This window comes from Schistocerca gregaria, chromosome 1 (assembly GCF_023897955.1).
Source record: "Schistocerca gregaria isolate iqSchGreg1 chromosome 1, iqSchGreg1.2, whole genome shotgun sequence".
Classification (NCBI taxonomy): domain Eukaryota; kingdom Metazoa; phylum Arthropoda; class Insecta; order Orthoptera; family Acrididae; genus Schistocerca; species Schistocerca gregaria.
Window position 1 is genome coordinate 158,380,142 of NC_064920.1, and position 25,983 is coordinate 158,406,124.

Consider the following 25,983-nt stretch of genomic DNA (forward strand, 5'->3'; position numbering starts at 1 on the left):
AAAGTGGTTAATATCCTTAAAGAGGATGTAGTTCAGGTTTTTGACAGTGGCATTTAGTAGTAATTGTGGTACTCTTTTGCAGGTGGTTGGTGGCAGTGAATGGAAGACTGAGGATACTTCATATTTATGTAAGTTAACTTTTTCGTGAATTACTCAGAACTATATTTGCACTGGAATTACTTTAGCAAGATTTGGAGGAAAATTAAATTTCACCAGGAGAAAGTCTCAAACAAAATTGTATTTGTATCATAAAATTCACATACCCTTTCAGCATGTGTTCACCAAATAAACGTCCTTTGTGACCTTTGTCCAAAGCGTTTAGTTCTTCCATCTCCTCATTACTCAGTTCAAAATCAAATATCTGAAATGTATATCAAAGATTGACATTACATTTAAAAATGCTGGATCGTATTGTAGAGAATAAACTTTTTTATCAAGCAAACAGGAGAAGCCCTCAATGAACCTGAGAAATCAAGTAACAACACAATGAAAAATTCAACTATCTATAAGATGTTGCAATCTGAAGAAAGATTATATTAATAGCAAATTACTCTGGAGGCTAAGAGAAAAGAAATATACACATCAATGTAAAATGTTGACTATCAGTGTTACTTACATCAATATTTTGTTTTATTCGCTGTGGGTTTGCACTCTTTGGAATAACAGCAATGTCACGCTGAATGATGTGTCTCAGCAACACCTGAGCTGGAGTTTTGTTGTACTTTTCTGCCATTTTGCACACCACCGGTTCAGTCAATGGGCTAAGTTTTGGTATCCTGAAGAATAATGATAATACACTTGCTTAATAACTTAATATATCATAAAATGTAATTTATTAAAATGAAAGCATAACTGGAATATTAGTGATATTTGTCTGCTATAATATGTAGAATACTAGTTAAAAATATGGATGAGTCTTCAGATTCTTTCTGTTAAATTGCTTCAACAGGATAAATGTGTGGAAAGGGCAGCAGGGGGACTGTAAGTACAGCTGATGAGAGAAGGGAACATCTTTAGAGCTCTATTCAGCTATACTAATTTTTTAACTAACACAGAAGTTGAGACTGTTTTCCACAATAAAAGTTCCTGTTATTGAGGACATTGTGCTGAATCTTCCCAATCCCATGCATAATATCATGGCCTTGAATGTTTAACATAGAAATATTGTAAATTTTAAAATTTCCAGTAAACTGAATGTTCAAACAAATTTCAGTTTAAACAATGACTGGCTGCAAGCCCGAAGTTTGTCTGAACGTACAATCGTTGTTTGACCCATACATGTCTATGACGCACAGCCAATCAAATCGTCTCTTAAAACAATTCTCCAACTTACATAGCTGCTATTATGTAATTCCAGTATCCTATTCCAGCCCACATAATCCTATAACTAAGACAAAACCTCCTCCCACCAAATCTGAATTAATGATCTCATACACCTTATTGACACACCCCTCTACTCAAAAAACTCCTTACATCTCTGACTGTCAGACATAAATCTGTTTTCTTACTGCTGCAAAATATCTACCTCTTTGATTGCTCCCAAAGCCTTCAATAAATCATTCCAGCCATTAATTCTGTATTCTATCTAAATACCACCTCCCACTTCCACACTCTTCCCCACTTCCTTTCTCCCACACAGACACCTTGTGTCCAGTCCTGCTTTCATTCTGCCCTGCACAACACTCAAACCCCTTTACAAGCATGACATAATGACGTGATCTGAGAATGACTTCTTCAAACCACTAAAATCTGATATATCAATGATTCTTTATTTGGAGGTAGTTCAATCATAGATCATCATCAGCCAACATAATTTGGGTTGGTGCATAAGTCCAAGCCATTCTTCATTGGATTGCCACTCTTGCTTTGTGAAGCCGTAGTTTTTTGTTATTAAATTGTTTTTCTTCTGTTTTCAGTTTAAATGTTGCCAACATGGACTTGTGTCTTGTTAACAGCTTGTTCTGACCATTTTCAAGACTAGTCAGTATGGAATGTCAAGTAGGGAAAAGTGAACATTTCCAGCAGATTTTACTCTTTTACTATAATTAAGGATATAGTGATGCAGAAACCAAGAGAAAAATTTGTGATCTGTAGAGGAGAGAAGCATTTGCTAAGAGGACACCATGGGAATGGTTGTCTTGTTTCCAAGAATCAAAATTTTACTTGTGTGATGAACTACATTCTGGAAGACCTTTCTCTGATGAAAACTGCCTAAATCAGTTGATTCAAAATAATCCTCATCAAACAATGCAGTAATTGGCATAATTTATGTAATGTGATCACAAAACAATTGTGTGCCACTTGTATTCAGTGGGTAAGGTGCAAAAATTGGGTACCAAGTATTAAGAGGTACCAACAAAAATCAATGAATAACCAATGTTCATGTTTGCTGGCCCATTACAGTTTTGCCTATTGTAGGCACACAATTATATACCATATTCTCTAGATTTAGCCCCTTCTGACTACCACCTTACAGATGATGAGATGATTAAACTTGCATTTGTTGAAATAAAACAGGCATTCTTCATTATGGACTGCTACTAAGGAAGCTAAAAATAACAGCTGCTGTGTATACAGAACAGCTAAGATGACTTGCAGTTGCTACTGAAAACAAAACACATGGTAAACTTGTGTTGTTATACCATGATAATGCACATCTGCATAAGGTCGCAATCATGACATATGCATTTGCTCAACTTGATTGGCAACAACTTCCTCACCTTCCATATTCTCTAGACTTAGTGCCTTCTGGTTGTAATGTTTTCTGGTCTCTCTCTCTCTCTCTCTCTCTCTCTCTCTCTCTCTCTCTCCCTCCCTCCCTACACACACACACACACACACACACACACACACACACACACACACACACACACACACACACACACACACACACCTCTCTTAGCACTAGGTAACAGATTTCTTTTACTTAAAACCACAACAGTTCTGCAGGAGAGGCTCTGAACTCCAGCCAGAACACTGTCAGGCAATCACTAATGAAGAATGAATATATACTGGGTAGTGTGTCAATCTTGTTATAATGTGTTATATTGTAATGTAATGTTGTGTATTTTATGCTAATGAAATAAACTCATGGCTTTGAAAAATTGGCATGAACTTATCCACTGACCCTATATTATACAGTACATATACCAAGTAAGTTTATTGACGTCAGATATACAGACAAGAGAGAAGAGCACCATGACTTTACAAATACTTTCATTGATTGGTATGACTTTGTTTTAAAATGCATGATAGTCTGTTTGCTCAGTCATTATTTAATCCACTGAGTAAAACTTAGAATGTAAAGACTAAAATGTTACCTTCTACTTGCCAATAAATATGGACAGTTTCTTCTTTATATTATAAGTCCTTGAATGTTATGTAGGCTACTGTCACCTCATTCTATTTTTAACAAGTATATTTTTATTTATTATTTGTTTAACCTGGCAAGGTCCTCTCTTACATCTAAACAGGTGTTCTACATATTTTGTGTCACATATATTTCAGTAAGAATGTTTTATCACATTTTGGAATTAAAAATTACAAAACTATAGGTAAAAACACACAAACACACACACAGCTTATTATATTTCTACAGCAATAATTAGAAAATGTGGAAAGGTGTATTTTTACTTATGAGCACGAGCAGCAAGCAGGAATGGGCATGAGAAAATGAGGTGAAGGAATGTGATAGCACACAGGTAGTGAACAGAGAGAAAAGTAGGTGGCATGACACCAAGAGAACGGAAAACAGAAATGATCATAACTGGGAGACAGCAGGTCATTGAATTATGCACAAAGTGCAGTGGAGCTTGTTTCAGAGGCAGGCAACAATGACAGTCAAGTAGTTTCAAATACTTTTTTTTTGTGAATGGGCTCTGTTAGAGTACTACATAAATAGGACCTTTGTTTCAGTTATGATGCTATGATAGGTGTTTAATCTCTAGTGTGAGGTAATGGGATGCTTGAGCATGGAGGAGCTGGTGAAGTAGGAAATCATGTGGTATTCATGTAATTTATCTGGTTGCAACCACCACAACTGTGCTTGTGAAGCACTGACATCATCATATCAACAGATGTTGAAGATCTGACATTCATGATTAGTTCTAATTGTCTTGTGTTTTCACTACTTGTTTCATGTTGAATTACATCACAACAGTGGAGTTGTGGTAAAAGAAGTGCTTGCATGAGTTTACACTTCACATCCTGTGGAAATATGTTACAAAACTTTTTGAGGATGTAGCAGATGAGCAGCGCCTATTAGACGGAGAGGGTCCGACAGACGATCAGTTCCAGTCATTCCACCAGGAAGCAGGTACACGGCTCATGTTGACTGTAATTCAACCGTGCCTAGATAGTCAATACTGCAGTTTGATCATGTCTGCATTGTTACTTTGTGCCAGGAAGGGCTTTCAACAAGGGAAGTGTCCATGCACCTCGGATTGAACCAAAGCGATGTTGTTTGGACATGGAGGAGATACAGAAAGACAGAAACTATGACATGCCTTGCTCAGACTGCCCAAGGGCTACTACTGCAGTGGATGACCTCTACCTATGAATTATGGCTCGGAGGAACCCCGACAGAAAGGCCACCATGCAATGATGCTTTTTGTGCAGCCACAGGACATTGCGTTATGACTCAAACTGTGCGCAATAGGCTGCATGACGCGCAACTTCACTCCCGACGTCCATGGCAAGGTCCATCTTTGCAACCACAACACCATGCAGCTTGGTACAGATGGGCCCAACAACATGCCAAATGGACCGCTCAGGATTGGCATCATGTTATCTTCACCGATGAGTGTCGCATATGCCTTCACCCAGAAAATCTTTGGAGATGTGTTTGGAGGCAACCCGGTCAGGCTGAATGCCTTAGACACAGTCTCCAATGAGTGCAACAAGATGGAGGTTCCCGGATCTTTTGAGATGGCATTATGTGGGGCTGACATACAGCGCTGGAGGCCATGGAAGGCACAGTAATGGCTGTATGATACATAAATGCCATCCTCCAACCGATAGTGCAATCATATCAGCAGCATATTGGTGAGGCATTTTTCTTCATGGAAGACAATTTGCGCCCCTATCATACATGTCTTGTGACTTTCCTTCAGGAAAATGGCATCGCACAACTAGAGTGGCCAGCATGTTCTCCAGACATGAACCCTATCATACATGCCTGGGATACATTGAAAAGGGCTGTTTGTGGATGATGTGACCCACCAACCACTCTGAGAGATCTATGCCAAATCACCATGGAGGAGTGGGCAAATTGGACAAAAAGTGTCTTGATGAACTTGTGGATAGTATGCCACAATGAATACAGGCATACAACAATGCAAGACGATGTGCTACTGGGTATTAGAGGTACCGGTGTGTACAGTAATCTGGACCACCACCTCTGAAAGTCTCGAGGTATGGTTGTACAACATGAATTGTGTGGTTTTCATGAGCAATAAAAAGGGTGGAAATGATGTTTATGTTGATCTCTATTCCAATTTTATGCACAGGTTCCGGAACTCTCAGTCAGCTATAAATGTACTGAGTTTTAAATGACTTACATATCAGGGTCATCCCCAATCATCTTCACAAAACTTTGTAGTCCAGGTGATCCAATTGGTGCATAAGCACAAACTGATATATCCAATGCATGACAGAAAGCTACAAGTTCACGTTGCTGAAAATATACGTGTAGTTCCACCTGTAGATTTGCGGGTACAATGCGAGCAGAATCTGTAATTCGCTTTATCTGGTTTGAATTAAAGTTAGACAGTCCAATAGCACGTGTTAAACCAGCATCCACAAGTTTTTCCATTGCCTGAGAAGAGAAAGTAGCAAAGTGTTAAACCAGCATCCACAAGTTTTTCCATTGCCTGAGAAGAGAAAGTAGCAAAATTTCATATTTATTAAAAAATAAAAAAGAAGAAGACAAAAGACAGAGTAGCAAAAACACAACATCAACAGTAATGAAATATTTTAAATAATTTAACATAATGCAGAATACGTAATTTATTTTATCTGAAAATATGCCACAGTGTACCAAAATGTTTTAAAAAAGTACTACACTATTTTACAGATGTGACTGAGTCAACTGTTATTAACCATTTAATAAAAATCTGTCTAGTCACACAGATGACTTTCTATTTCACACAGGGTAAACCCAAACTCCATTGACAAAATTCTGGAGGTTGTTCAGGGATAAAATTATTTTGACATAAGGGACCTGTGGCCTCCAGCAGCTTATTACAGAATAATTGCATTTTGTTTGATTTTTTATCTCCATCTATCTTTCCACCTATACTGCACTGAAATATCTACACAAAATGTGAATGTCGATATCATTTGCTGTGTCTTGTTTGGTTACAAACTTGCTTGATCCACTCAATGTACTTGCTATTGACAATAGAAATGTCCACTTTACTCTTCTCGCTCAACCTTCTATTCAGTACTGCTATTTTGCCAGCAGTGTCAGTTGTGTGTTAACAGAGATACAAAGTGGTATGGATAGGTTTCTCAGAAGAATTGACCAATATGGTATGGTTTCACTGAAGGTATTGCAAAATCTGGGTGACAATGCTATATTGAGTTGCTTCATCAGTGATGATAACCACATCATAGTAATCTTGCACCTGCACATAGATGGCCTCAAGAAATCATATACTTCTGTGTTAAAATGGAAGATAATGGCCAGAATGCCCAGTTTGAAAGTTAATGTGCTGCTCATGATTGGTGACAATCATGTAATACTTAACTGTAATCATGTCACCATCCCGTAAGCTCATTTGGTTGCACACATTTGCACATAGTACCTGTTTTTCTCATAGAGCAAAAAGCCATAGCAAAGGGGCTGGTCAGTAAATACCTGTAAACACTCAAGCAATATAAACCCTTAGTTTCCTATTATAGGAAAATGAGGATTTATATTTGTTTGATGAAGAACAGAATTGTGTATTTTGAGGATTGATGTTTTTATCTCACAAACATCTACACTTGTTTGTTCATGAGCTACTGCAATTAAAGTGTATTACAACTAGTGATCAATCAAGTATATGACAAACATGTTGTGCTAGAGTACAGGAAAGTTGCTTGTTGCAAGCATGGCAACCATCAACTTTCCTTCACACTTTCACAACAAGTACAATTGAGCCAATCATTACACAATACAGCACTTTCAACCTAGCATAGTACACCATTATTATAGTCACATATATGGAGTATTTCAGTATGTGGCCACCACAAACCCCTAGCTTGAGGATTCTTATAAAACACATACTATCTGGCCAGTAAGCTAAGTGATTATTTTTATGAAATATTTTGAGTCAACAGTCTTCTGACAGGTTTGATGCAGCCCATCACAAAGTCCTTTTTTGTGCCAACCTCTTCATCCCAGAGTAGCACTTCCTCCATATGTTCTCAATTATTTGTTATATGCATTCCAGTCTCTGCCTCCCTCTGCAATTTTTATCCTGTACAGTTCACTCTTGTACTATGGAAGTTCTTTCCTGATTTCTTAACACATGTCCTATCATCATGTCTCTTCTTCATATCAGTGTTATCTGTATGTTCCTTTCTTCACTGATACTTTGGGGAACCTTCTCATTTCTTATCAGTCCACCTAATTTTCAATATCCTTCTGTAGCAACACATCTCAAATGCTCTGATTCTCTTCTTTTCTGGTTTTGCCACAGTCCAAGATTCACTGTCATAAAATTCTAAGCTCCAAACATACATCCATAAAGATATCTTCCTGAGAATTAAGATCTACATTAAATACTAGTAGACTTTGTTTAGCCATGAATGCCCTCTTTGCATGTTCTAGTCTGCTTTTTATGTCATCTTTGCTTCGTCCATTGTGTATTGCTTTGCTTCCAAGATGGAGGAATTCTCCCACTTCATGTAGTTTGTGGTCACCAGTTTTAATTTGAAGTTTATAACTAATCTTAATGCTGGTGCCCCACATTACTTTTGTCTGTGTTAGTTTACACTAAATCCATATGCTGTGCTCATTGGACTATTCATTCCATTCAACACATTCTGTAATTCCTCTTCACTTTCACTGACGGCAACAATGTCATCATCAAACCTTATCTGCTTTCACACTGAATTTTAATCCCAGTATTAAAAGTCTTTTTCTTTTTTTTTTAATTGCTTCTACAATGTATAGATTGAACAGTAGATCCACAAGACTGCATCCTTGTTTTATACCGTTTTTAATCCAATACTTTTTTCTTGGTCTTCCATTTTCATTATTCCCTCTTGGTGCTTGTTCACATTGTGTATTACCCATCTTTCCCTATAGCTTGATCATTTTTTTTCTCAGAATTTGGCCATCTTTCACCATTTATGTAGTTGAAGTATTTTTCAGTGGTATTCATTTTAGCAGTATCTAAGCCTTAGAGAATCTCAAATGTGGTTCACCCTTCCTCAGTGCAGCAGCAATCAGTGGCATAGTGAACATAACTAGCACCTGGGGCATGAAGCATTGTTGACCCCTCATCCATATTGGGTGCCCAGGGCACAATACTTTACTGGTGCTGCCCCCCTCCTATGGAATCAGCGTTCCACGCTACACTCTACTGGTGCCCTCTCCCCCTCCAGGAACATAATAGTAATATACAGAATGTACTCTAATAATAATACATTCTTCATAAAATCTTGTTTTTGTCTCTGCAATATCTGATTTTGGAATCTTTGTCTCACCATAATGTAATCCATTTGGAATATTCCCATGTCTCTGGTCTTTTACAAATATACCCCTCCTCTTGTGACTTTGGGACAATGTATTGGTTACTACTAGCTGAAATTTGTTACAGAACTCAATTTGTCTTTCTCTTGTTTCCTGTTAGTTCTCTTTGCTGACGATACAAGTATAGTAATCACACCTGACAAAAAAGAATTAACTGATGAAATTGTCAATAATGTCTTTCAGAAAATTACTAAGTGGTTCCTTGTAAACAGACTCTCACTGAATTTTGATAAGACACAGTACATACAGTTCCGTACAGTAAATGGTATGACGCCATTAATAAATATAGACCTTAATCAGAAGCATGTAGCTAAAGTAGAATATTCAAAATTTTTAGGTGTGTTCATTGATGAGAGATTAAATTGGAAGAAACACATTGATGATCTGCTGAAACGTTTGAGTTCAGGTACTTATGCAATAAGGGTCATTGCAAATTTTGGTGATAAACATCTTAGTAAATTAGCTTACTATGCCTATTTTCACTCATTGCTTGCATATGGCATCATATTTTGGGGTAATTCATCACTGAGGAATAAAGTATTTATTGCACAAAAGCGTGTAATCAGAATAATAGCTGAAGTCCACCCAAGATTATCCTGCAGACATTTATTTAAGGATCTAGGGAGATTCACAGTAGCTTCTCACTATATAATCTCTCTTATGAAATTTGTCATTAACAACCAAACTCAATTCAAAAGTAATAGCAGTGTGCATAACTACAATACTAGGAGAAAGGATGATCTTCACTATTCAAGATTAAATCTAACTTTGGCACAGAAAGGGGTGAATTATACTGCCACCAAATAGTATCAAAAATCTGACAGATAACCAACAAGTATTTAAGAAGAAATTAAAAGAATTTCTGAATGACAACTCCTACTCCATAGAGGAATTTTTAGATATAAATTAAGAAAAAAAGAAAAAACCAAAAAAATAATTATTAAAAAAAATAAAATAAAACAATAAAATAAAAAAGTTGTTATATTAACTTAATTATGTTGTTAAATTAACTTGATTATGTCATGTATTGGAAAATTTGACTCTTTCCACATCATTACAAAATATTGTATTCATGATCCATGGAACTAGTATTAATCTAATCTAATCTAACCATGTCTTATGTTTCTTCCCCCACTGCCACATTCCCATCAGTCATGATTATTAGATTATCAACTTCCTTTAAATACTGAATTACCCATTCAGTAACTTTGTATACTTTCTCTGTTTCTTCTGGCAATATGTACACCTGAACTATTATTGTTGGTGTTGTTCTGCTGTTGGATTGTGATGGTGACAACATTATCACTTAACTGTTCACAGTAGCTCACCCTTTGCCCTACCTTCCTATTCATAATGTATGCTAGTACTGTTATGCCATTATACTTTAGTTTCCCCTACCGCATCCCAATTCTGACATTTTACATTCTGAGTCTTAGAATTTTACCCTTTCGTTGGTTATTCAGTCTTTTTCTATGGTTACCTCCCCCTTGGCAGTCTCTTTCTGGAGTTCTGAATGAAGGACTAATCCAGAAACTTTTGCCACTGGAGAGATCACCATGACACTTTTTCAATTAGAAGCCACATGTGGGGATACACATTATGTAATAGTTTCCATTGGCTTCTGCATCCTCATGCTGTTGATCATTGCCAATTCTTCCAGCATTTCGGGGAATTTTCCCATCCCCAGAGCAAGAGGTTTCCCTACTTCTACCGTAAGTCTTTGGCTGGCATTACTGATGACTTTTATTCAGAATTTAAGCAGTAACTGGTATTGAACCCCAGACTCAGGACACTTTGATTACTAGTCAAAGACGCTACGCCTAGACCATAGGCACTACACAGTGTAATGTGAAGAACAAAAATTTTTTTACAACCTATTAAAATGATTCATTTTTCATGAGGGGGCATGTTACCAATCCACAGATGAGTGTATACTATAGTGAAAACTGCAGTAGCCACCAGAAAGATCACGGGAGGCGCACATCGGCGAGGCGCGTCACGGACGGTAGTTGCTGCATATAGAGTCCCGTCCACCAGAGGGCACGCGAGAATTCGGCCGCGACTTCTGCCGGCGGAACAACAACAACAACTCAGGCAGCACGGGCCGTGCCCAGTCAGTTCACATCAGGCATGCCTATGAGACAGTTCCCGGTCTACGCTGAAGTGTGATGTAAAATGTGAACTGTGTTACTACAAAAACTGTTTCAGTTGAGCAACAGCATGCGTCCATTACAGATTCTACAAGCTGCTAAATTAACATTCACATTTGGAATAATTTTCCACATCTTCTGGTAGCCTATCCCAATGTTCTGTTTCTGTCTTGGACAGCAACTACACAGCTGTTCAGGGGTTCTGCAATCATCAGCTTGTGCACTGGTTGAGATCACAAAAGTGTTACCCACTTTTTTTGTACTTAAGTTAGATTGACTGATTGATTGATCTGTTTCATCATTTTTGTACATAGTTACAAACTGATACTGGACAAGTAAATTTTTTTGAGATGATGAGATGAGACAATGTGATTTGATTTGATTTGATTTTTTATTGGTCCAGTTTTATCATATGGCACAAATTGTACAGTTGATATTGGGCAGGTGAAAGATAAGTTACAATAATATATAGTATCAGCAATTAAAATTAGGTACCTACTACAATTAATTTTGTTACTTATTCAGAAATTCTCTGCTAGAATAGAAACAGTGCTTCATTAGAAATGCCTTTAGTTTGGCTTTAAATATTGTATGAGTAGTATTTTTTATTTCCTCAGGTATCTTCTTGTGTAGTATTACTCCAACGTTAATTATGCTCCTCTGATAGGTGGTTGTTCTGTGATATTTTTGATGTATATTTGATTCCCTTCTGGTACTTCAGCTGGGTACACTTTTGTTCTGTAGCAGTTTGCCTGTTTTCAGAAGGTAGTCCCTACTGAACAAGATAGTTTCATAAATGAATAAACTTGCAACATTTAGGACACCAAGCTCAGTAAAATGGGATTTACATGACTCCATCTTTTTAAGTCCACAAATTATTCTTAAAGCTCTTTTTTGCATTCTAAAAACCTTTACACTGTGAGTTTAGTATCCCCAGAAAATGATCCCATATCGGAGTAGTGAGTGGAACTGTGCATAGTATGCATGCAGTACTGTTGTTTTGCTTGTTGTAGCCTTTAAAATTTTTGAGCCATAGCACACAGATGATAGTTTTCTACACAAGTTATTTATATGTGTGTCCGACTTTAAGACTTGCTGAACCCAAAGACCCAAGAATTTTGTGACACTTACATTTTCTAGGGAATCATTTTTTAATTGGGCTTGAATAGACATTTGATTAGTTGGAGGAATTAAATGAAAATCCACACACACAGTTTTTTTCAGTATTTATAATGAGTCTTTTCATAGAACTTCCTGCTGTGGACTACAAAGTTTCTGGGCTGGATCCAGTGAGCAACATGCTGGTGTCATCGGCAAACATGATAGTTTTTGTGGGACTCATATATTCAACTAAGTCGTCCACATAAATCAAGAAGAGTAGTGGAACTAAGATTGAGCCCTGTGGTACACCATATTTTATTGGTAATTCCCTAGAAAGAAAGGAGTTGTTTCTTGTTTTATTCATTTTGGTGAATTCATACTGAAGTGATACTTTCTGCCTCCAGTTTTTTAGGTATGAACACAACCAGCTATGTGCTACATCTCTTACTCCTCGTCTTTCTAATTTTTTGAGCAGAATGTTATGGTCCAGGACGTCGAAGGCTTATGATAGATCTAGAAAAATACCTGCAGCTAATTTAAGTTGATCAAGGGATTTTAAAATGCAGTCTAAGAATTCGGAAATTGCTGTCTGTGTAGATTTAGACTTTCTAAAACCATGTTGTTGTACTGTAAGAGGTGCATATTTATTTATGAAACTTAAAAGCCTGTCATAGAAGAGTTTTTCTAGACTTTTTGAGAAGGAACTTAACTGTGACACAAGTCAGTAGTTTGATATGTGATGATTATAAATTGTATGTCTACTACAATATAAATAAATTTGCATACATAAAACTGTAAGCAAATGTATACATACAGATTACTGTCTGCGTGCTCTTCTAAAGAACTTACATCAGTTTTCTAGTTATAAAGCAAGAGGAATTTTACATCAGTGTGTTGATCACAGCTTACAATTTCTATAAAGAACTTCTTCAGGTAATTATCTTAGCACAGAAGAGTTCATGAGGGCAATGAGGTTTGTATCCTTCCATACAAGGGTTATTCTGTCAACAGCATAGTAGGAACTCCCACACTAGAAAGGACAGATGAATGTATCTTATAATGATTTGTGTTCTCCTGTCTCTATTTGTGCTTGGAGCTTCTGGGGGGGGGGGGGGGGGGACTCACTAGCTCAGAGGCTCCTGACTCCCATTCTAAACCTTTTCCTTTACTCATTCTGTCCTATAATGGTGTAGGATGAATTCTTTAGGGATGGTGATTCTGAAGACAACCCTCCCAGCTTCAAAGGAGCTAAGTAACATACCCTCTGCTGTGCTCACTGTGCAGAACACTCTTAATGTGGCCATGGGCATCAAAACTCAATTATAAGCTTAACTACAAGAACGCTTTGTTAGCATAAACTAGTGGTTCCTAACGTGCAGTTGATTATACCTCAAGGGATAAAACTAAATTATCTGAGGTACAAGAAAAAATGGCTTGATTATGGTTTAATCATTACTCTAAATTATTTTAAATAAATAATCTCCATCTGTTAGCAATTAGCTAGACAGTGGCTGTGTATTAAGTCTCATTTTTCATTAATGAAAATTGATGCTCATGGTTGTCAGAATTGGGTTACTATTGCCATTATTCATGTATACAAGAACAATTCTGCTGGAATTACTGCTATGAAAAATTTCCCTTCCCTAGATGTGGTCAGTTTCAAGACTTAATGTTGTCCAAGACAACGTGGTCATATTCTGCCTCTGCTAGTGCATTTGTTGCTGTTGATACAATATAATGAGAAGGAAAGTTGCTCCTCACCATATAGTGGAGATGCTGAGTCGCAGATAGGCACAACAAAATGACTTTTACAATTAAAGCTTTCGGCCATTAAGACCTTAATTAACCACAGACACACATATGCATATACACACACTCATGCAAATGCAACTCACACACATGACTGCAGTCTCAGGCAACTGAAACCACGCTGCAAGCAGAGGCACCAATGCATGATGGGAGTGGTGACTGGGTGGGGGTAAGGAGGAGGCTGGGGTGGGAAGGGGGAGAGAGAATATGGTGAGGGTGGCAGGCAGTGAAATGCTGCAGGTTAGATGGAATGCAGGGGAGAGGTGGGGAGGGGGAGTAGTGGAAAACGAGAGAAATAAAAAAACCAGTTGTGGTGGTGGAATTACGGCTGTGCAGTGCTGGAATGCAAACAGGAAAGGGGCTGGATGGGTGAGGACAGTGACTAATGAAGGTTGAAGCCAGGAGGGTTATGGGAAAGTAGGATGTATTGCAGGGAAAGTTCCCAACAGCACAATTCAGAAGTGCTGGTGTTGGTGGGAAGGATCCATGTGGCACACGCAACGAGGCAACGTGTTCAGCAACAGGGTGGTCCACTTGCTTCTTGGCCACAGTTTGTTGGTGGCCATTCATGCAGACAGTTTGTTGGTTGTCATGCCTAAAGAGAATGCAGCACAGTAGTTGCAACTTAGCTTGTAGACCACATGACTGGTTTCACAGGTAGCCCTGCCTTTGATGGGATAGGTGATGTTAATGACTGGACTGGAGTAGGTGGTGGGGGAAGGATGTATGGGACATGTCTTGCATCTAGGTTTATTACAGGGGTAGGAGCCATGAGGTAAGGGATTGGGAGCAGGGGTTGTGTAAGGATGGACGAGTATATTGTGTAGATTTGGTGGACAGTGGAATACCACTGTGGGAGGTGTGGAAAAGATAGTGGGTAGGTCATTTCTTAATTGTGAGAGTCTTTGTGTTGTGTCTATCTATGGTCTCCACCATATGGCGAGTAGCAACTTTCCTTCTCATAATATTGTTACATTCCATCCTGAATTTTCCATTGTTTGATTGTTGCCGTTGATAAGCTGTTGTGTATTTATTCTAGGTGTTTCGTAAATTAAGGCCTGATGATATGTTATGTATTTGGATTAAAGGACATGAAAACCCATTCACACATTCTCAGTTGACTGATCCCTACATAAATGGCATGCAGCAGTTGCATATTGGTTTTCTTTACATCGCTATAGCAACTGTAAGACAAAGGTGACAGTGCTATGTAATATGACAGGTTTGACAGCAATTGTGCTCTGTCATCTGCTGTCGAGAAATAAATATACACTCCTGGAAATTGAAATAAGAACACCGTGAATTCATTGTCCCAGGAAGGGGAAACTTTATTGACACATTCCTGGGGTCAGATACATCACATGATCACACTGACAGAACCACAGGCACATAGACACAGGCAACAGAGCATGCACAATGTCGGCACTAGTACAGTGTATATCCACCTTTCGCAGCAATGCAGGCTGCTATTCTCCCATGGAGACGATCGTAGAGATGCTGGATGTAGTCCTGTGGAACGGCTTGCCATGCCATTTCCACCTGGCGCCTCAGTTGGACCAGCGTTCGTGCTGGACGTGCAGACCGCGTGAGACGACGCTTCATCCAGTCCCAAACATGCTCAGTGGGGGACAGATCCGGAGATCTTGCTGGCCAGGGTACTTGACTTACACCTTCTAGAGCACGTTGGGTGGCACGGGATACATGCGGACGTGCATTGTCCTGTTGGAACAGCAAGTTCCCTTGCCGGTCTAGGAATGGTAGAACGATGGGTTCGATGACGGTTTGGATGTACCGTTCACTATTCAGTGTTCCCTCGACGATCACCAGAGGCGTACGGTCAGTGTAGGAGATCGCTCCCCACACCATGATGCCAGGTGTTGGCCCTGTGTGCCTCGGTCGTATGCAGTCCTGATTGTGGCGCTCACCTGCACGGCGCCAAACACGCATACGACCATCATTGGCACCAAGGCAGAAGCGACTCTCATCGCTGAAGACGACACGTCTCCATTCGTCCCTCCATTCACGCCTGTCGCGACACCACTGGAGGCAGGCTGCACGATGTTGGGGCGTGAGCGGAAGACGGCCGAACGGTGTGCGGGACCGTAGCCCAGCTTCATGGAGACGGTTGCGAATGGTCCTCGCCGATACCCCAGGAGCAACAGTGTCCCTAATTTGCTGGGAAGTGGCAGTGCGGTCCCCTACGGCACTGCGTAGGATCCTACGGTCTTGGCGTGCATCCGTGCGTCACTGCGGTCCGGTCCCTGGTCGACGGCCACGTGCACCTTCCGCCGACCACTGGCGACAACATCGATGTACTGTGGAGACCTCACGCCCCACGTGTTGAGCAATTCGGCGGTACGTCCACCCGGCCTCCCGCATGCCCACTATACGCCCTCGCTCAAAGTCCGTCAACTGCACATACGGTTCACGTCCACGCTGTCGCGGCATGCTACCAGTGTTAAAGACTGCGATGGAGCTCCGTATGCCACGGCAAACTGGCTGACACTGACGGCGGCGGTGCCCAAATGCTGCGCAGCTAGCGCCATTCAACGGCCAACATCGCGGTTCCTGGTGTGTCCGCTGTGCCGTGCGTGTGATCATTGCTTGTACAGCCGTCTCGCAGTGTCCGGAGCAAGTATGGTGGGTCTGACACACCGGTGTCAATGTGTTCTTTTTTCCATTTCCAGGAGTGTAGATGGCAAGTTGCGAGGCCATCCCCATGCCACACAGACAAGTATGGCCCAAATAGATATTGTCGAGAATTTCTGATGAGGGGGTTGAGCAGTGATAGAGGAAATATCTGACCACAGCACATTAAAATGGTAACATTCTGTCTGTATTTGAAACTAAAATACAGATTCACCAAAAATACTGAAATTGTCTCTACAAAAGTTACAATACAGTTCCTATAAAAATATCACCTTGTTTGCACTACTATAACAAATTAAGATGTTAACAATTGTTTACTAAGTCATCTAACAATTATAACAGAGGATACTAAAATGTTACCTGTGCACATGATACAGCAAATGTTTGTGCATGAAATCCACCAAAAAATGAATGTGCATAAGGGTAAATTAAACTACCTAATTATTATAAACAAAGCTGCTTGAATTACTACTGCTGTGTGCCCAAAACAAAGTTCTCCATACGCACACAAAACATTTAGCCTTTGCATAGATAGTTTATAGAAGTATTTAACTGTCTACGTTTATTTAATGACAAATTTGCATGTTAATATTTGTGAGATGACATTTGAGTAATTTAGTTAATTTATTATAGAAAGAATAAAGGAGCACTTTTGAGTAGTGATTGCAGATCCAATTGATGCAATGTTGAAAATGTAATAAGAAGATGGAATATATAACAATGTGTAAATGAAATGATACTATCCTTAAATGTACGTGTACAAAATTAAGTAATGCATATGTCTGATACATTTAGAGTTTGTGAAATGATTATGTAAATGAATGATAGTCAGGCATATAGATATTCTTTTGAGCAGGGTGATAGGTCATGTGATATAGCCACAGTCTAACATGTGTTACAACTGTGACATAACTGAGAACAGAGTGTGCAGGGCTGCCATCAGGGTCTTTTGCTGGGGGGTGCCGTCAGGGTAAGGTTGGTTGAGCTGTCACAGTGTCATTCATGTTTGACTGTCTTCTGAGTTATGCACATTCCTGTGTGTGCTTATATGGAATTTAGTTACTGTATATCAGTTGGTGATTTTGAGACCTTGAAACTTTCATATGATGGTCTACTTATTGCAACAAGACTTGACTGAATTTGTAAAGCGCTAGGAATCCATAAAGTCTCAAATGAATTGAAGTGCACTGCTCAATGCTTTTGTTTTATGGTAACCATTGCCTGCACTGCTCTGTTCACTCTGCTAGAACAATCATTTCTAATTTCACCTTTACTGTTGTGGATAGCATTATCCTGTGTAGGGCCATCATTCAAAGAAAATTGGTCTTCTATTAATAAATCAGAAGTAAAATTTGAATGTGTGGTTATTCTACATCATTATCATAAGGGATCATTACCTTAATTTCCTGTTATTTAATTGTTTATATTTATTCATATTGTATACATATAACATTCATTGATTGCTGCCCTATTCCCCCTTGATAATCTTTAGACACTTACATAAGGACATAATGCAACAGAGTTCAACCAAAACTCTTTGTAGATAAGCCATCTCACTGTTTTCTTAGGTTGTTTACTTGTTCTTTCATGGATTGAGAGCTGTAAGTAGTTACCAACCCCCATCTCCAGGCATGTTACAGCATCATGCTGTACTGTTAATTGTGTTTACAGTTCATGTTCTAATACCTTCACACAGCTTGAGATTAACTATAATATTGATACAGCCACAGCTACAGATTACAGTCATCCATTAAACTAAGTTCAGCAATATCTCATGTCCTTTAATCCAAATACCTAGCATATCATCAGGACTTAATTTACAAAAACAGTTCACCAACACCAACAGGTGCAACAGCAGATGCAGAATATGAGTACAGAGTCTTTTACAACATCAAAGTCTTGAAAGCAATGATATGTTAGTGAGGGAAATTTTCCATAGCATTAATTCTGACAGTATTATTCTTGTCTACATGAACAACAGCAAAAGTAATCCAATTCTGGCCTCCATGAATATCAGTTTTCATTGGTGTAAAATCAATTTAATAGCACAAAAAACTGCATGACCACAAAATAATTTCTGATAAGTGCGTAGTTGTGACTCTGTCACTATTATAGTCACTCTCAACATCATAAAGCTGTCTTTATATGGTAGGCTGCCACCTATAAATATAAACACAGTGAACAGAATGGCATGGTGTCAACTTGCGGTAGTGACAAACACAATATTAAAATGACAGTGACTGCTCACCATTTATATAGGGATCACAGCAACTGATAAGATGCAAGTGGGTATTCAATGACAGACCACCTATAGTAATACCAGAAGGAGGCTGTTTTATCAGCATTTGAGAGCATTATCATCAATCATCTGACCCACTGGCCTCCAACAGATTTCAAGCCATCATAAAGATGATGGGAGGATGCACCCCTGTCCACTAATTGGTGTCTGACAACTTTTGATCAGATACTGTTTGTTCACTCACTTTAGGTGTTTGTTGACAAATTCCACTAATAATTTTACGGTTTATACACATTCTATGAGCTCATGAGAGTCACTGTTGGGTTTTCTGGTTATGTGGAAACTAGTACTTAATTTGTTGTTTTTCTATCCACCTGCACACATGCATGAGCGTTTCTCCAGCTTTTTCATCAATATATGTGGTGACTCATAAAATATGATAACGTTACTGTCAGCACTGTTTCACCATGTTTTACTCTCTGGAAAGAATTGCTGATGTATATCAAGAATATACTGGTAAAAGTTTCAAACGGGACACCCCCCATAATGACATGCCTCCTTCCACAGCCAAATTTATACAAAAGTTACGATCTCCAACAATAAACTTTTCATGTGAATTTCCTTCATTTATTATAGAACAGGTGGATGAATGTCTATGAATATGTGCTCCAGCTGATAAATAGATTCCCAGTACGCATTGTCCAGCTCTGTACTGACTGAAAACTTAATGCGATGGGCTCAGTTAACACTGGGTGTGATAGACAATTATGTACACTCTCAATACAGAGAGCTATTTCTGGGAAGTGATAGAGTTCAACTCGGTGTCCTTTCTTCGGCGCATTCCTGAAGCTGTACTACAACAAGATAATTGTCATACATACATACGGTGCAATGAATGTTTGAGACATCTCTATAAGAGAGATACTGCTTTTCCTTGGACAGTCCATTCACTTTTCTTCAAAGTCCAGTACGATAATCCAATGGTCAAAATATGTGAACTTCTGACTGAGACAGAAGATATTTAAAATGTTATTCCTCAAGGATGCATAAAAAACTTGCTTCCTTCAGTGCTGAGATGTGTCAAAGCAGCGTTTGCGAGTTTCTTAAATATTAATTATGAACATGTAACAGTATTTTAAAGCTCTTTATCTTCAATCATTTCTTTGTATCACTATAGGTCATATGTGGACTAAATTTCCTTCCTTTTTATGTGTCATGACATTACTAATATAACAGTGGTGTTCAAAAATTTCATTCAATAATTTTGTTGACAATGACTACCTAAAGCAGGCCCCTAGTGCTTCAAGAATAATTTAAATTTGTTGTCAGTACTTTACCTTCCACACACTTATGATGTCTGTTTCCTTATCTACAAGCAGTGCACCAGACTCATCTCGAGGCAACATGTCACCCTCTCTCTCAACAAGACCACATGGATGGTGGACCAAATACAAATCTAAATAGTCCAACTGCAGGGCTGCCAGTGATCTTTTGATGTATTTTTCTACTCTGTCAGGATGGTTTCCAAAGTTAGGCAACTGAAAAACAACAAAGAATTTTCTTATACACGTCTACATTGCAACATCAATAAGTGCATAAATTATGTAATCAGCTTCAAATTACGTTTTTAAATCAAAAATCATGGATGGAGCTTCAAAATATATTTTTATGTTATCATTACTCTACAAAATTATGTTTACGTACTGATATATCTGCACCTGGAATGAAAACATACTGAGTCAGCAATAATTAAACAATTTATTACATCATTTAATTATTCAATTTCATCAATGTTCTTTTCAGAATATGAAGTTATTTTATAGGCTGTTAGATGTATAGACAGATGGCAGTGCTTCACTGCCCAGTAGAGGCAATCTTTTGAGAGGTCTTGCATTAGTTTTCAAGGTCCAAACAATATCCATAAATGCCATGGATGGCACTTATCATATGTTTTATACTCATGCTGGTGGTATACACAGCATCACTATGATATACACTGCTCTCAAGAGACAATATAGCATGTCATGGGCATCTGCAGAAATTTTTCTAAAATGGGGCACAATTTAAAATTTAACAGTTTTGGTATAATGATTCAATGAGTTAAAAAAAAGTGACATTCCACAAGGACTAAATTTGACAAGAATTACACAGAACGTATTGTATCTCAAAAGTTTGATAGTTATTTATGTTAAGTACATCTTTTTATGTCACTAATATGAACATGGGTGCCACATTTTTGATTCAATGATCTGAAATGAGATCCTCATAGGACTAAATCCTGTGTTTCCAATGACTTATTAAGTAAAGCTAGTAAATATTCACAAAAATAATTTATTCACACTCCCATTATGTTAGGTTGAATGTCAAAATTAAAAATCTGAAATGGAAGATAAACATCAGAATGACTGAGAAAATTCTGCTGGTTTTCAATACAAATGCCACATTTATAACCCTTGAAATGGAGAACAGGGGACAGAATTTTAAGAAAGGATTGTTCAACTTTGATGCTTCCTACAACATTTTACATCTGTTTATGTTAACGCATTCATTGCACTACTTCTATGGTTCCTGCATTTTTTAGTGTTGGCTGCCATAACTGAAATGTGTAAGTGTAGCCTGTGACCAGTATATGATTAGACGAATGTGAAACCTTCCCAAACTATCTTCAAATTGGTCAACAGAATCACCTTTTTGCAGCCTAGGACTTTTCCATCTCGTCTTTCCCACCTGTCACATTAATGTGCAGCATGTCTATTGGAATGCAGAAGTCTTAGTTCTGTGACTGAATATGACACTGTGTTACATGCTTAGGCTTTGATAAGGTCTCAATCTTGGCATTCACGTGTTTTCGACCTTGAAATCTCTCATTGTCTTTCCCTATCTTCTCACACAGAAAATTATATTGTTCTTTCTTTGGCTGCTCTGTTTGGGAATAAATATAGATGACACACATAGAATGTAACATGCCTGGTTTCTTCAGAGGCTACCACAACAGCTCCACTCTGTAAAACTGAATGCAGAATCAGCAAGCTGTTATGGATTTTCATTTCCTAGAAACAAATGGTAACTACTGTTGTGATTCCAGCATGCTTGAAGGGGAAGATTGGTTGGTTGACAGATTTGGGGGAGGGAACCAAACAGTGAAGTCAGCCACCCCCTTTCAAATGAACCTTCCAACCATTTGCATGTAGCGATTTAGGAAATCATGGAAAACCTAAATCAGGATGGCTGGACATGGGTTCAAATAGTCTTCCTCCTGAATGCTAGTCCAGTGCAATAACCAATGTGCCACCTTGTGTTGAAGGGGAGGGCAGTCAATATGGGAACTGCTGTTTTATGCACCTGGTATCTCAGCTGGAATCTGTGTGTCAGTGTGTTTGACAGGCTCCTTTCTGCAGTTCACTAAGGGTTGAATGAGGAAGCAACAGAAAAAAAAAAACTGAAGATGTTATTTTGGCAAGATTCTTTAAAAGCTTATATCAATATTCACTGTGTATCTATACCAATATTGCAGCTGCAGTAAGACATCAAAAGAATTTACCATGAACAGAGTGACAACTAAGAAAACCAAAGGTATATATATCTGACTGCAAATAACATGTTGTCCAAGTAACACTTTGGGATCCTTAACCATTACAGTATAGAGAAGGCTTTAAATGAAACAACAAGTTTACTGTTACCAGTCACCGTTTTATTTTATTTTTTCCACAACGCATTTCGAAGGTTTAAACCTCCATCATCAGGTGGATTTACATTAGTTAGTATTACATATGTGTGTGTGTTGTGTTATGATTTTGGAGGAACTTGTGGCACTGCCTAGTGGAGAAACAAGACACTTCAGCAATTGTATGGTATGACCTTCCCAACTGGGAGTTGTAATCCTGACACTGTCGACCTCTTCTACCTGCATGTCTTCATATGTTATACACATAACAGAAGAAAATATCTTACAGGTTCTGAATTGCACATAGTGAGTCTTTCCAAAGTTTAAAGGCAGCGAATTAGTTTTAAGCCATGTATTAATTTCAGTGAAAATTTGATTATCAGCCATTTCTAAATCTGTACTTGACTTGTTATTTATTGCAAAGTTTGTATCATCTGCAAACAAAATAAACTTAGCATCTGGCAATGTAAAAAATGAGAGGTCATTAATGTTCACAAGAAAAAGCAATGGATCCAAGATGGAACTGTGAGGAACAGAAACTGCATGTGTTCGCAGTCAGATGAAGACTGATTGCTTACTCCACAGGCATTTTGTAATGACACCCATTGTTTCCTGTTAGTCAGGTGTGACTCAAACCATTTTGCAGCACTGCCAGGGTTGCCAGAATATTCGAATTCATTTAAGAGAATGCTGTGATTCACACATTTGAAGACTTTTGACAGATTATAGAAAGTGCCAGTAACCTCTAGTCTGTTATCTAATAAATTAAGTACATTCTCACTGTGCATGTAAATAGCCTTCTCTATAAATGTGAACATTTTTAGGTTAGGCTTTACCGTGACTATTACTGGCATTAAATGAAACAACAAGTTTACTGTTACCAGTCACCGTTTTATTTTATTTTTTCCACAACGCATTTCGAAGGTTTAAACCTCCATCATCAGGTGGAGTTACATTAGTTAGTATTACATATGTGTGTGTGTTGTGTTACGATTTTGGAGGAACTTGTGGCACTGCCTAGTGTAGAAACAAGACACTATTTCAGAATATGGTTTTGGATTACTTTTGACAAAAATTAAAACTGATACCTAATGGTAAACTTCAACAAGTAAACTAGAGTACCTCCAGTGGTCACAGGTTCCTTTTGCTGTCGTAACACATCACATGTATACTGCCACATTTGTAAACAAATATGGCATCTGGAATCAGCTGGGTGCAAGGTTCATAGAGCAGAAGAGAAGACATAATCGCAAAGTGCGAAGAATATTCATCATAACAACATTATTACAGAATAATTGTTTAAAGCATTTGGAGGTGTTTGTTTTGAGGTGTCAAATATATGTGTGTGTATTTCAGGTGGTATATAAATCCAATTTTGAAAAGTTAAACAGGTAAACATTCGTACTCGTTTATACAATCAGGTGAAATGTTAAAATGGCTTAAACTTCATACTTGATAATAACAATTAGGTGAAATGTTAAAGACTTGAATTACAACGATCATATTGGCTACAGCAGTAAAATCACACATAGATGACACTCTTTAAAGAAAGAGAGAGAGAGAGGGGGGGGGGGGGGGGGGAAGAGTGATTATATGAGAGCAAACATTTACATGGCAAGGAGTCTTAAGATTACATGTAGGCAGTTGCAGGAAACAGAGAAGATACTATTGTAAATATTGTCATTTTTTTTTCATTTAAATTGATTCTGGTTGATTCATTTGGTGTTTGTATATTTGGAGTGTTTCAAGGACGTCTAGTTTTCTGCCTTTTGGTTGGATGTGTAGGATGCTAATACATGTGTTGTTAACATGGTGTTTTGTCTCATGCAGGTGGGTAGCTATTGCTGATGTGTGGTATTTTTTGTTTTTTAGTGCTGCCATGTGTTCCTTGAACCTAATCTCAAATTATCTGCCTGTCAGGCCTATGTAGAAGCAGTCACAGTCCAAACATTCAATTTTGTGCACACCTGTGTGATGAAGTGGGTTTCGTGTACCGATGTTGTGGGGTAACTTCTGTCCAATCTTGTTGTCTGTTGTAAAGGATATGCTTATGCCTTTCCGTTTGAAGACTTTCTCAAAATTAATCCAAAACCATATTCTGAAATAGTGTCTTGTTTCTCCATAGGCAGTGCCACAAGTTCCTCCAAAATCATAACACAACACACACACATATGTAATACTAGCTAATGTAAATCCACCCGATGATCGAGGTTTAAACCTTCGAAACGCGTTGTGAAAAAAATAAAATATAACAGTGACTGGTAACAGTAAACTTGTTGTTTCATTTAATGCCAGTAACAGTCACGGTAAAGCCTAACCTAAAAATGTTCACATTTATAGAGAAGGCTATTTACATGCACAGTGACAATGTACTTAATTTATTAGATAACAGACTAGAGGTTACTGGCACTTTCTATAATCTGTCAAAAGTCTTCAAATGTGTGAATCACAGCATTCTCTTAAATGAATTCGAATATTCTGGCAACCCTGGCAGTGCTGCAAAATGGTTTGAGTCACACCTGACTAACAGGAAACAATGGGTGTCATTACAAAATGCCTGTGGAGTAAGCAATCAGTCTTCATCTGACTGCGAACACATGCAGTTTCTGTTCCTCACAGTTCCATCTTGGATCCATTGCTTTTTCTTGTGAACATTAATGACCTCTCATTTTTTACATTGCCAGATGCTAAGTTTGTTTTGTTTGCAGATGATACAAACTTTGCAATAAATAACAAGTCAAGTACAGATTTAGAAATGGCTGATAATCAAATTTTCACTGAAATTAATACATGGCTTAAAACTAATTCGCTGCCTTTAAACTTTGGAAAGACTCACTATGTGCAATTCAGAACCTGTAAGATATTTTCTTCTGTTATGTGTATAACATATGAAGACATGCAGGTAGAAGAGGTCGACAGTGTCAGGATTACAACTCCCAGTTGGGAAGGTCATACCATACAATTGCTGAAGTGCCTAAACAAGTATGCATTTGCAAATGTGGGTGATGTCAGACATGGAACATATAAATACAAAAAACTTGCATATTATACTTACTTTCATTCTCTTATGTCATAAGGGATCACATTCTAGGGCAACTCATCAAACCAAGAAAAAGTTTCTTGAGTGAAAAAGCATGTAATGAGTGAGACTCATTTGTGGTGTAAATTCAAGAACATTATGTAGTAACCTGTTCACTGAACTGGGTATTCTAGCCACTCCTTCTTAGTATATTGATTCCTTAATAAAATTTGTTGCAAATAATATGTCTCTATTTCCAACTAATAGCTCAATACATAGTGTCAGTGCTAGGAACAAGAACACTCTCTGTAAAGACCTAAAATCACTTACCTTGGTCCAAAAAGGGGTTCAATATTCAGGGGCACACATTTTCAATAAATTGCCTATAACCATTAAAACCTTGGTTCTGGATAAACATAGTTTAAATGGAGTTTGAAAGACTTTTTAGTAGGCAACTTCTTCTACTCTATAGACGAATATCTTAACAGGGCTGTTAGACCAACTTAAGAAAAATTATCTGTTAGATTTCAGTTTTGATGGCACTTGGTCACAACAGTTAAGATTACATATTTTGTGTACAATAAATTTATTAAAAGTACAGAACTATGT

The 25,983-nt window shown here is 38.1% G+C and overlaps 1 protein-coding gene across 1 annotated transcript in view; it reads right to left on the reverse strand.

Moving 5' to 3' along the window:
• LOC126335271 (1,5-anhydro-D-fructose reductase-like) overlaps nt 1-25,983 on the reverse strand; it is a gene marked incomplete at its 5' end in the record, with an annotated part of 138,659 nt that overhangs the window by 15,111 nt on the left and 97,565 nt on the right. The window contains 4 exons of the mRNA XM_049998333.1: nt 264-361; nt 617-776; nt 5,559-5,815; nt 20,029-20,229. Of these exons, the coding sequence (XP_049854290.1) occupies nt 264-361; nt 617-776; nt 5,559-5,815; nt 20,029-20,229 (716 nt within the window). The remainder of the gene's footprint in view (nt 1-263; nt 362-616; nt 777-5,558; nt 5,816-20,028; nt 20,230-25,983) is intronic.